Source organism: Eulemur rufifrons, chromosome 7, assembly GCF_041146395.1.
Source record: "Eulemur rufifrons isolate Redbay chromosome 7, OSU_ERuf_1, whole genome shotgun sequence".
In the NCBI taxonomy this organism is placed as follows: Eukaryota; Metazoa; Chordata; class Mammalia; order Primates; family Lemuridae; genus Eulemur; species Eulemur rufifrons.
The window spans coordinates 139,552,176-139,564,379 of NC_090989.1; the positions used below are offsets into that span (position 1 = coordinate 139,552,176).

A 12,204-nucleotide genomic window follows, 5' to 3' on the forward strand; every position below is an offset into this window, starting at 1 on the left:
TATATAGCCCACACTATCTGGTCCTTTACAGAAGACATCTGCCCACCCCTGTTACAGACTGGCAGCTCCTTAAGACAGGGCCTGTGCATTTTCTCTCTTGTCTCCTGCTCCTGCCATGGCATTTGGTACATACATAAAAAGTGATCAACAAATACTTGGGGTATAAACATTCTACTAGGCCTAATTACACACAAAAAGAAGCATGTCTGGGGGATGATGCTGCCAGCTCACTCAGGCCCTGAAAAGTTTCTGATTCTGTCCAGATTCAACAACCAAAAGGCCCAGGTAAACTGCTGCAATGATTTTCCTTGCATTGGTAGCAGCCTGCACAGCTCTGATGGAGCAGCCGCTGCAGCGACAAGTTAAAGGGCATTTGTATCTGTTGCCTCACCCACTCGACTCCCCTGAATGCAAGGCCTGGGCAGAGCCCCCGGTTCTACCCGCACGTAGGGGGAACCTGAACCCCACCACCTCCCCGGAGGCTCCCCAACCCCACACACGCCTGATCGCGTCCTTCACTGGCCACACGGCTGGCCTTGCAGATAAACGCTTAAAACATCCTGGAAAACAAGTTACGAGAAACTGATGTTGATTGCCTTTCAACTCTTCTTATTTTCATCAATGTATTTATAGAAAGGAACCAAACCACACAAAAACATAAATAGTCCCCTAAAAACTACAGCACAAGTAGAAAAAGTTATTGATGGCTCAAATACCTTCTTTGACCTTCAAAGAATAGACTTGTAACAAAAGGCCGTGGATAATGTTTCCTAATTTTATCATTATTATTGATACCATTGCACAAGGCATAAATAAAGCACTTTCTTTCTGGGCTGTGACCATATTCAATCTAGCCTGGGTTATCAAAATTCAAATTCTGGATGGTTTTCTTTTTAATTCTGTCTTGGCCAGGCCCCAAATCACATCCGTGGGAGCCAGGCAGAACTGCAAAAAGCCTCCCACATTTCCGGCACAATCATTTCAACCCTTCTTTCAGGACATCAAGGCCCACATTGCTTCTTTCTTCCCAGAGTCCCCAGACAAGTATCCACGAGCAGACTGTGAGAAACCACAGGCTAAGCAGCAAATGCAGACAGCCATCCACTGGGCGAATCAAATCATTTAAGTCAACCAGGTCCTGATGCCATGGGAGGAAAGGCAGAGACACACCTGCAGACTTGCTAAACAGCCACCAATGCACCCACTAGGTTCCACAAAGCTACTCATTGGTCTGTCTAAAGTGTAAGACTCCAAGTCCACAAACTTCTGCTGAGGACCTACTGTGCACCATTTCGGGACCAGTGCCTATAGTAGGCTCACAGCAATGCTACAAGGTTAGGATCATTTCACAGACAAGGTGACCAAGACCCAAAGAGTTAAATAATTTGCTCAAGGTCAACTGGCAAAAAGGAGGCAAAGCTGGAAAGGTGAGGAGGTCTGCCCAACTTCAGCAGCCTGTGCTCCAACAGACTGTCCCTCTCAGATGTAATGCCACTCGTGTGAGGAAGAGGCAGTCCCCACCTTCCCGAAGTTCTCCAGGTAGCAACACGAAGTTGTCCAGGATGGGGAGCAACCCATTCACTGATACACTGCTGGTAGGAGCATGAAATGGTTCAGCCACTTTGGAAAACAGTTTGGCACTTTCTGCATAGTATACACCTATCCTATGACCCAGCAATTCTAATCCCAGGTATTTACTCAAAAGAAATAAAAGCATATGGCCTGCACAAAGACTTGCACACAAATAGCAGCTTTGTCTGTACCAGTAAAACCTGGAAACCACCCAAATGTCCACCTACAGGTAAATGGATAGACAAATTACGGTATATCCATAGGATATAATACCACTCAACAACAAAAAGAAATGAATTATAAACTACTGATAAGCACAGCAACATGGATAAATCTCAGAACGTTATGCTGAGCTAAATAAACCAGATTCCAAAAAGGATATTTTATATGGTTCCATTTACATGAAACCCAAGAACAGACAAAACTAATTCATGGTGATAGAAATCAGGAAGTAATTGCAGCAGAAGAGTAATTGGCTGTAATGAAGCACAATGAAATTTCTGGGGGTAGCAGGGAGGAAGAGAATGTTCTGTTCCTTTTGGAGCTATGGTTATATGGCATAAATAATTGTCAAAACCTATCAAACAGAACACCTAAGACCTGTGCATTTATTGCATGTTAATTATACCTTTAAAAAAAAGTCCTCAGGCTAGTAAGCCATTCTGATAATAAAATGGAACCACAGATTATTACAGGTATACTTCCAAAATTGATTGCTCAAAAGTATTTAAAGAAATCCCAAAGAAACTCTGATTTGCCCGTTAAAGGAAATTAGGTTTACTCACAGGCATTAGAAACAAGTTCCCTTACAATATAACCTACCTTACATTTGCCCAAGGGGTTTGTCTAGTAGGCAGCGATGAATGAGTCCACCAACTGTTCCTAACAAGCCCACTTACAGTCATGACAGCAACCTGGGTCCTCCCACGAAAGAGATGGATGTCTGTCACCACGGTAACCACTGAAGGCTGGGAAAGGTGGATGGGGAAGGGAAACAGAGATCTCAAGAACCATCTCAGAACTATGACTGTATGGGAGTCTGAATAAGGACCTCCTCTCACCCCAAGATGCCCACATCCTAGTCCCTGGAACCTATGAATGTTGACTTATACGGCAAAGACTTCAACATGTAGCGAGGTGATTAAGTTAAAGATCTTGAGATGGGAAGACTATCCTGGATTTATCTGGCAATCACAGGAGTTCTAAGAGGGAGACAGAAGGGAATTTGACACACACACAGAAGATGGCGATATAAAGACAGAGGCAAAGATGGATGATGCCGTTACAAGCCAACAGATGCTGGCAGCCACCAGAAGCTAGAAGAAGTAAGAAATGCATTTTCCCTGAGAGTCTCCAGAGATAGAGCCAACACCTTGTCCTACCAACACCTTGATTTTGGCCTAGTGTAACTGATTTGAGATTTCTGGCCTCCAGAACTTTGGGAGAATAAATTTGTGTTGTTTTAAGCCATCAAGTTTGTGGCAATTTGCTATAATGGCCACAGGAAACTAATACAGACTGAAAGTCTTAAATCCAGTATTGCTTTGGCCAGCAATCCGTGTTCTCCCAATGTCAACTTGAACTTCTAATAATAAACATTCTAATTAATAAAAGTCATTTTTTTTTCTTAAAGGAAAACATCAGAAAATGTCTTCATTACCAGAAGTAGGCAAAGATTTCCTAAACAGGAGTCAAAAAGAACCAATCAGAAAAGGAAAAAAAACTGAAAAATGTGACTTCATTAATAATATCAGTTTGGGTTTTATGAGACACTAGTAAGAGATGAAATCGCAAATCACAGAAAGAAAGAAGGTATCTGTTTTCTATATAAATGGTGCTATGCAGATGTGTACATATACTCATCAAAGGACTTGTACACAGAAAATATGTAAAGGTCTCTTAAAAGTGAATAAGAAGTAATCCTAGCACTCTGGGAAGCCAAGGCAGGAGGATCGCTTGAGGTCAGGAGTTCAAGACCGACCTGAGACCCCGTCTCTACTAAAAGTAGAAAGAAATTATATGGACAGCTAAAAATATATATAGAAAAATTAGCCGGGCATGGTGGCACATGCCTGTAGTCCCAGCTACTGGGGAGGCTGAGGCAGAAGGATTGCTTGAGCCCAGGAGTTTGAGGTTGCTGTGAGCTAGGCTAACGCCACGGCACTCTAGCCCGGGCAACAGAGTGAGACTCTGTCTCAAAAAAAAAAAAAAAAAAAAAATCACAATGAGACACTACCACACAACCACCAGATTAGCTAAAATGAAAACAAGAGACAATATCGAGTGTGGATGAGAATGTGGAGCACCCAGGCCCCTCATACACTTCTGGTCGGGGGTGCTAATGGATGCAACTATGGAAAACTCTCTGGAGTATCTAATAACCTGGACATTTGCAAACACTATACCCCAATATTTCCACTTCTACTCATATATCCTACAAAATGTGTTCTCCAAAACATGTGTACTAGAATGTTCACAGCAGCACTATTGGTAAGGGCCAAAAATCTCAAAGAACTTAAATATCAATCTATAACAGATACACATGTATTCAGTGTATTTGGAATACCAAACAGCAGTGAAAACAAACAGACCATAACTATACACAGACACATGAAGGAGCCTCACAAACATAATGTTAAGAGAAAAAAGCCTGACACAAAAGATCACATAGATCACAGACTATACGATTCAAAGTTCAAAGGAGGCCAAGCTACTCTTTGGTGTCAAAGTCAGAATAGTGCACACTCTATGTAGGTGGGTAGGCGGATGGAGGAAGTGGGGTGGTGCTGCTATTTCTTGATCTAGGTGTGTTCTGTTTGTGAAACTTATTGAAGAACTACTTACACTTATGATTTGTGTACTTTTTTCAATATATGTTAGACTTCAAATTTACCCCCAAAATTCAGTTATTCAGGGATTATATGAAAAGGCATGAGCAGTTTTCCTTTTTCTCAACATTTTCAAACTGCAAAACAGATTCAAGTTCACCTTAGGAAACAAGAAAAGAAAAGAAAATAAAAATCACCCATCATCCCACCAACCACAGAAAACCACAGCAGCCTTTCTGGTGTAAATCTTCTCAAATACACATATACTTTAAAAGGAGGGGAGGACAGACCCTGCAAGGAGAAGCTAATGCAAAGCAGGTGCTCAAAAAATAGTTTGAAGCATAAGTGAATAAATCATATTATACACTGTTTTGTAACCTAGCCAACCATCCCTTTATTATCACTGTCAATGAAGCAATCTAGTGTCCCTAAAGGATTTTAGTGCACAGGCTCAAAACAACCTGGTAGACTAGACAACAAGATGTGCAAACACTTCCTAAGCTCACGTAGCCAAGAATATAAAATGCAGAGCAGTGATTTTCAACCCTGACACTACCAATTACCTTTAAAAATATTGGAATACTCAAAAAGCACTCATTTTAATTCAGTGTGGCTTTAAAAATTAATATATGCCCCAGTGACTTTGTTCAATGGGACAAGTGGTTCCAAAATGCTGGAGGCTAACCACCACATCCTCAAAGTGTGTTGTTGACTGAGTCAAAAGCAAATCCTGGGTAGTTGGTCATTAACAGCCCACCTGCTTGGGTTGCGGTGGGCCCTAAGTCAGGGTGTGCATGTCACAAGAAAAGTCAGATTCCCTGACCCATAAGACAAAGACTGATGGTTGCAGAGAGGAGGGCAAATGATAAACATTAACACAAGGACCAGGTAATGAGCAGGGACAGAACCAAGAATTATAATATTAATAATGACTAACATTGGCCAAACTGGAACTAAGCCCTTGTTTGAGTTCTTCTCTGTCATTTATTCATTTTCTTTTTCATTCAACAATATTTACTTTACCCTTACTGTATGCCAGACTCTGTTCCCAACACTGGGGATATAGCAGTGACCAAGACAGACAAAATTCTCTGTCCTAAGGGTGCTTACATTCTAGTGCAAAGAAACTAAAAAATTTTAAAACCTGAAGGATGTCAGATGGTAGCAAGGAATATGGGGAGAAATAAAGCAGAGACAGAAGAGAAGGATTAGAGCCTGGGGAAGGGAAGCTGTAAATGTTTTGTTCCAAGTTTTACATTTAAATTGACTCCTCCAAGTGAGGCATGGTGGCACACGACTGTAGCCCCAGCTACTGGGGAGGCTGAGGCAGAGGACCACTTGAGCCCAGGAGTTCAAGAACAACCTGGGCACCATAGCCAACCCCCCATCTCTAATGAACAACAATAATAAAAGAAATTGATCCCTTCGAAAAGAAGTCAACATCTTCTCCCCAAAGAACTCTGCAATAATTATGTTAATGTGGTCCCAGGGTAACCACAGCACTCAAAAATGAAAACCAAGAATTTTATGGGCCAGAAAGGGTCCATTTAAGAAAGGACAAATTAGAGATCCAATAATAGCAACCGCTTCTCAGTATCCTGTTATGCACTACCATCTGTCCCTTATACACCAGTACTCTCCTGTAGTCCCCACCTCGAACTAATGAGAAGGGTAATATTGTTTTCCCCATTTAAAAATGAGAAAACTAATGCCCAGAGCAATTAAAAAACTGGTGCAAGGTCACACATGTGCTAATTGTTGATGTCAAGATTTGAACCCAAGGTCCACTCTGTTGTTCCTGCCCAAATAAATGTCCACCGGTGGCCTGAGGTCTTTTCTTTTGCCAACACTTGTCTTCCTTATCCTAGTCAAGATCTTCCTTTCAATATTTTACTAAGTTCTTACAACCCCATCAATCACCAAAAAGAATTGGAGGTTGCTTCCTTATTTACAGTGTCCTCTTTTCTCCAGATAACCAAAAGTCCGCCAGGCACGATGGCTCACGCCAGTAATCCTAGCACTCTGGGAGGCTGAGGCGGGAAGATCACTCGACAACAGGAGTTCGAGACCAGCCTGAGCAAGAGTGAGACCCCCGTCTCTACTAAAAATAGAAAGAAATTATCTGGACAACTAAAAATATATATAGAAAATAATAGCCAGGCGTGGTGGTGCATGCCTGTAGTCCCAGCTACTCTGCAGGCTGAGGCAGGAGGATCACTCGAGCTCAGGAGTTTGAGGTTGCTGTGAGCTAGGCTGATGCCACAGCACTCACTCTAGCCTGGGCAACAAAGCAAGACTCTGCCTCAAAAAAAAAAAAGTCAATGGCAACGTTGACCCTCAAATATTTAAATGTAACAATTCCTAGATCCAATTAGAAATTATTTCCTCAAACACATAACGTTATGAGCAACCTCAAAGTAGTTCCATTTTGGTTTGAGAGTAAAATTACCCTAAGGGCAAATGAGAGTTCACACAGCTAGTTTCTCACTAGGCATGGGCATCTCAAACTGAATATGGCCCAAACAGAACTCTGGGTTCTACCTTATCCTGCCCACAAACACGTTCCTCTCCTCTGATCCTCACCCTGGCAAACGATACCTCTACCTCCCAGACTCTTGGGCCTATAACTCAAGACTTACCCTTGGCCCCTCTTTCTCTCACTTGCAATCCATCAGCAATTTCCATCCTCTCCACACTAGACCTATCCCTTCTCTCCAATTCCCCTCCCTTTCCAAGGCCAAGCCCTCAGAATCCCATAATTGGACCACTGTGATGGGCTCCTAACTGGTCTCCATGCTCCATGCTCCCCTTGAAAATCTCATCTCTTCACAGTAGCCAGAGTGAAGCAATCAGACTTATGTCACCTTCCCCCCTAAAATCCTTCTGGGCAACCAAAACACAATCTGAAATTCTTATCCTAGTGCACAAGGTGCTATGAGATTTGCCTCCCCAAGTTCTTGGGGTGTACTCTCCCCCTGATTCACTCTATGTGAAAACCAAAAAATGGGTGACAAGATAGTGCTCTAGATTAAAATGTGCATAGCAAAAAAGACATTAGATCCACACTTGAAATTATTCCTGTAAATACATGCTTTATCTCATCACCCTTTTTTATTATTATTTTTAATTTTATTAATAGAGACTGGGTCTCGCTCTTGCTCAGGCTGGTCTTGAACTCCTGAGCTGAAGCAATCCTCCCACCTCGGCCTCCCAGAGTGCTAGGATTACAGGAGTGAGCCACCGCGCCTGGCCCATCACCCTTTTTTTTTAACCTTCATTGCACTTTCCACTTTATGAAATTTTTTTTGTTCATTTGTTTAGATACATTTACTCTTCAATGCTATCCTGTAAATCTATACAACATTATTATATCTGAAATATTTTCTTTAAATTTCTATATTAACAAATCAGAGAAAACCTTTAATGCATGTTTTCCTCACACTCTGATTATTTCATGAGCCCATCCAATGAATGTGATCTGAGTCCTGGTCTTACTCTCCCTGTGACCTCCCTTTATGTCATTTATTTTGTGTTCTGGCCCAAACTGCCTTCCTAAGGGTGTTGTGAGGGGGCTGAGGGTGCCACAAATAAAGGCGGAATATGATGCTGCATGTTAAGATATAAGCTTTACAGCAACTTGAGGATATTCAAGAAGACACCAGGGTAAAAACTGTTAGTGGGTGATTGGTGTTAAGTCCCCGGAGCTGGTAAAGAGTATTATCAATAGCACAGAGGCACCTAGAACTTTATGGCTGGAGATTTATCATTAAGTGCAGGCAATTTATTAACAAGAACTGCCAAAGGAAGGTGCTATGAGGCCCCCCAAAAAAGACAACATGAACCAGTTAGCCCACCTATTTATACCAAAGCATTTCCCTAGACTAGGGAAGGGTAGGCTCTTTCTACTCTTTAATTCTAAGTCTCCTCCACTACTTCATGAAAAGACACTCCTGTGGTTTTTTTGTTTACTGGAGTAGCTCCAGCTCGTAGAATAGTGGCTGGCACATAGTAGGTTGCTCAATAAATAGTCTCTGAATAAATAAATTAATTGAACAAATGAATACATTTTCAAGGTTTCTATTTTTGTCCTCTTCCCTCTTCCTTTTTACTGATCCAGTTTTCCCTTTATAACTGTGGTCCCGAACCTTTTTGGTACCAGGCACTGGTTTCATGGAAAACAATTTTTCCATGGATGGGGGGGGGGGGGGGTTAGGGGGCAGGAGGGATGGTTTCGGATGATTGAAGCACATTACATTTATTGTGCACTTTCTTTCTTTTATTATTACATTGTCACTTGCCACTCACTGATAGGGTTTTGATGAATCTTCAAGCAATTGATTTATTATGATCTGTGTGCAGTCAAACCTCTCTACTAATGATGATCTGTATTTGTAGCCGCTCCCCAGTGCTAGCATCACCACCTCAGCTCCACCTCAGATCATCAGGCATTAGATTCTCGTAAGAAGCACGCAACCTAGATTCCTCACACGAACAGTTTGCAGTGGAGTTTGAGCTACTATGAGAATCTAATGCCACTGCTGATCTGACAGGAGGCAGAGCTCAGGCGATGTGAGAGATGGGGAGTGGCTGTAAATATAGACAAAGCTTTGCTCACTCACATGCTGCTCACCTCCTGCTGTGCAGTCTTGTTCCTAACAGGCCGCAGACCAGAACCAGTACCGGCCCAGGGAGTGGGCACTGTTATAAGATCCCTAAGGAGGGGAAAGTGTGCAATCAGAGTCATCATAAATCTCCTGCAGACCACTAATGGACCCTCGGCCATAGTTCAGAGAACACAATGTGGGAAACATAAACCCTGACACTGAGACATTAACCGTTAGAGACAATGCTTTTGGAATCAGTGGTAGACCTGAAAAACAGTGAGTCTACATTAGCGGACAGATACAAATCACAGTAAACAAACTCAGTAAAGATGAGACCTCATTTAGCACGGTCAGGAGTGTACATGGCACCACATTTCACCTAGGTACCCTGCAATCACGTACACATTGTTATTATTATTAACTTTGCCTCTTCTCAAACTTGCCTCCCATCTAAACACCACAGTGGGTTTAAAATTATGCAAAAGAATGTTACACCAATTCCTCCTAAATCCACTCCAAAGAACAAATACTTTAATACACATTTTGGTAAAAAACTGTTCCCAAGCAAGTAAAATAACTGCAATCCAGGGTAAAAGCTCTGTTGGCCTCAGAGGCCAACAGAGAATAAAAAGCATTAAAAGTGATTGGCCAACGCACCACCGACAAAATGCTGCCACTAACAAGGCACCCTAAGTTGCCGTTAACAAGACACAATTACCAAGAACTGAAATCAGAGTTAGTCATCTCATATCTCTCTCATCCTACGCACTCTACCTATTCTTTCTCAGCTTTCATGAATAGAAGAAACGGAGAGGCAACAACGGGCATTGGGGCTATTTTGAGAAATGAAAGGATTCAAAAGTTAAGTGCAACTTCTAACAGAGTAACAGAACTCCAAGGAAACCCAGCTGACTCGCAAAATTCTATATCTAGAATATCAGTATAGAAACAACTCAGTTTCCCTACTTCAGAAGTCATCTTCCTCCATGTTAAGTTTCACAAAAATAACCGCCTGATATGTCTCAGATGGAAGCAATCTGAACACTTCCACACAACCAACGGGAAGAGATAACCAAGTAATCTAGTCTACTCAGCAGAGACAAGCAAGACTTTCCAGGGTGTGATTCAAATCTCATAAACATCCTGAAGAGCCCAAAGTCTACTAAGATCCAAGGGCTAATAAAGACAGGACAAAAGATCCCACCAAAGTATTGTTCTCCTCGCATGGGCATTTGTATTTCCCCCTGGCTTGATTTTGAAAAACAAAGTGAAAAAACCAAAAAGCAAAGAGCAGTGTGCCACATTTGTTCCTGTCTTCCTCACTATGGTAGTCCCCACGCTACCCGCCCCGCAAGCGCATGTGAGCCCCTTTCCTCGGCAGCCCCGCCTTCCACGTGTCCACAATTAGTCTTCCCAACTGTGAGGGGACAGTGAGCAGGGAACTTCGAAGGGGCCCTGAAGAGGAAATAATAATTTAAATAGCAAACTGTCAATTCTGAAAAGGGAGAATGTGTCTTTTTTCTTTTTTTAAAACAAAACTTCCGTTACAAAGATTGGCGACTGCAAACCATAAACTGGGGAGTGGGTATGCACGCACCCCGGGGGGGGGGGTGGCGCCGAGGATGACAAGTGGCAGGTTTTCTGTTGGTAGTGGTGCTTTTAAACACCAAAGTTTAAAATGAACTATGTTATGGAGACAATTGCTGTGATGGGACCAGACGCGCTAACGCTTTTTCAACTGGGCACCAAGCACGCCTCCTTGCCTCCCTTTCTCAATCATTCTTCAGGGGTGCGAGAAACAGCGGGCAGAGTACGGGGACCAGCACGCTCCCCTGCCACTCCGGTCCTTGCAGGTGCCAGCACAGAAGAAAACCAGAGCTCTCGCCTCCCTCCTCGCCACTGCGGTGTGGTCTCAGGATGGGGCCACAGAACGCCCCATCTGGGCACCCCACCTGGAGGGGAGCAGGGACGAAGGAAGGACACCGTGCGGAGGCAGCATCCCGTTCACTGGAGGGACCGTCGCGCGCGCCCGCGCACACAAACACACACACAGACACACACACACACACACAGCGGCGTGCAGGGAGGGGCGCGCGGTGGCGCGGGCAGCGGGCGCGTTACCTGTTCTGCCAACCCTGGAGGAGGTTAGTATATTTGCTGAGCACGCCCTCGAGCGCCAGCTCCCTCCTGCGGCCGCCTCCCCCGGACGGGCTAGCGGCCACCGAGCCCGGACTGCTGCGGCTGCCCCCGCCGCCGAGCCCGGCCGCCGCCGACCGGCTGGAGACCCCCCGGCCCGCCAGGGAGCAGGAGGGCGAGGAGCCCGCCGAGGTGGCGCGGCTGCTGCTGCGGCTGCTGCTGTTGCTGCCCCCGCCGCCGTCTGCGCCCTGAGCCGCCCTCTCCATGGTCCGTGCGCGCCCGGGACGCGGGTGCCCGCCGCGGTGGCGGCCCCGGCGCGGCGGCGGCGGCGGCGGCGGCGGCTGCTGCTACAGCTCCAGGCGCCCGGGCCGCGCGTGGCTGCTCCAAATCCCCGGGAAATGCCTGACTCATACAGGAGGAAGAGGAGGAGGAGGCAAAGGAGAGCTGGGAAGGAAGCCAACGGGGCTGGATGCAGCTGCGGCCGCCCCTCCTCTCGCTGCGGCCAGGGCCCGGCCCCTCCCTCCGCACTAGTTTCCCCGGCAAGTTCGGAGCGGGTGGCCGGTTAGGCGAGCCCTCTTCGGGTTCCTCCTCCTCTTCCTCCGTGGCCCGTGGCCGCTCAGGCCCTGGGGCGAGGGGCACTCCTGAGGGCCGATCTGCAAGGTGGGCACGCCCTAGATCCACGCCCTGGCACCCTCGCTTTCCTTCTGCCGCCCCTTCTGGGATCCGAAGGTGCAAAAGGGAATCTCTGCACGTCACTCCCCACCCCCAACCCACCACCGGACCTGGAGGGAGGGGCGGCCCCACCCACCCGGTCCACCCGGATATGGACCCGCCCGGCCTGACACCGGCACACACGCACGCTCCCTCTCTCGGTCTTCCGCACACAAGCCTGGGCCGGACTCGTACACAGTAACCTGGAAATTAGCCTCACCGGCGAAGCGAAGTAACTGGGTTGGGAGGCCCTCCGTGTTCTTCTGCGTGTCTGCAGCGGGGCGGGCAGGTAATTCCAGTAGGTAAGCTTGCCTGGGGCAATTTCAAGCAGCAGAGTTATGATAAATGCATAA

The 12,204-nt window shown here is 45.5% G+C and overlaps 1 protein-coding gene across 2 annotated transcripts in view; it reads right to left on the reverse strand.

Annotated features, from left to right (window-relative positions):
- OSBPL10 (oxysterol binding protein like 10) overlaps positions 1 to 11,497 on the reverse strand; it is a 273,686-nt gene extending 262,189 nt beyond the window's left edge. For both annotated transcript variants that reach the window (XM_069473350.1, XM_069473349.1), the window contains exon 1: positions 11,126 to 11,497. In XM_069473350.1, coding sequence (XP_069329451.1) covers positions 11,126 to 11,406 — 281 coding nt within the window. In that variant the 5' untranslated portion in view covers positions 11,407 to 11,497. The remainder of the gene's footprint in view (positions 1 to 11,125) is intronic.
- Positions 11,498 to 12,204: the final 707 nt, after the last annotated feature.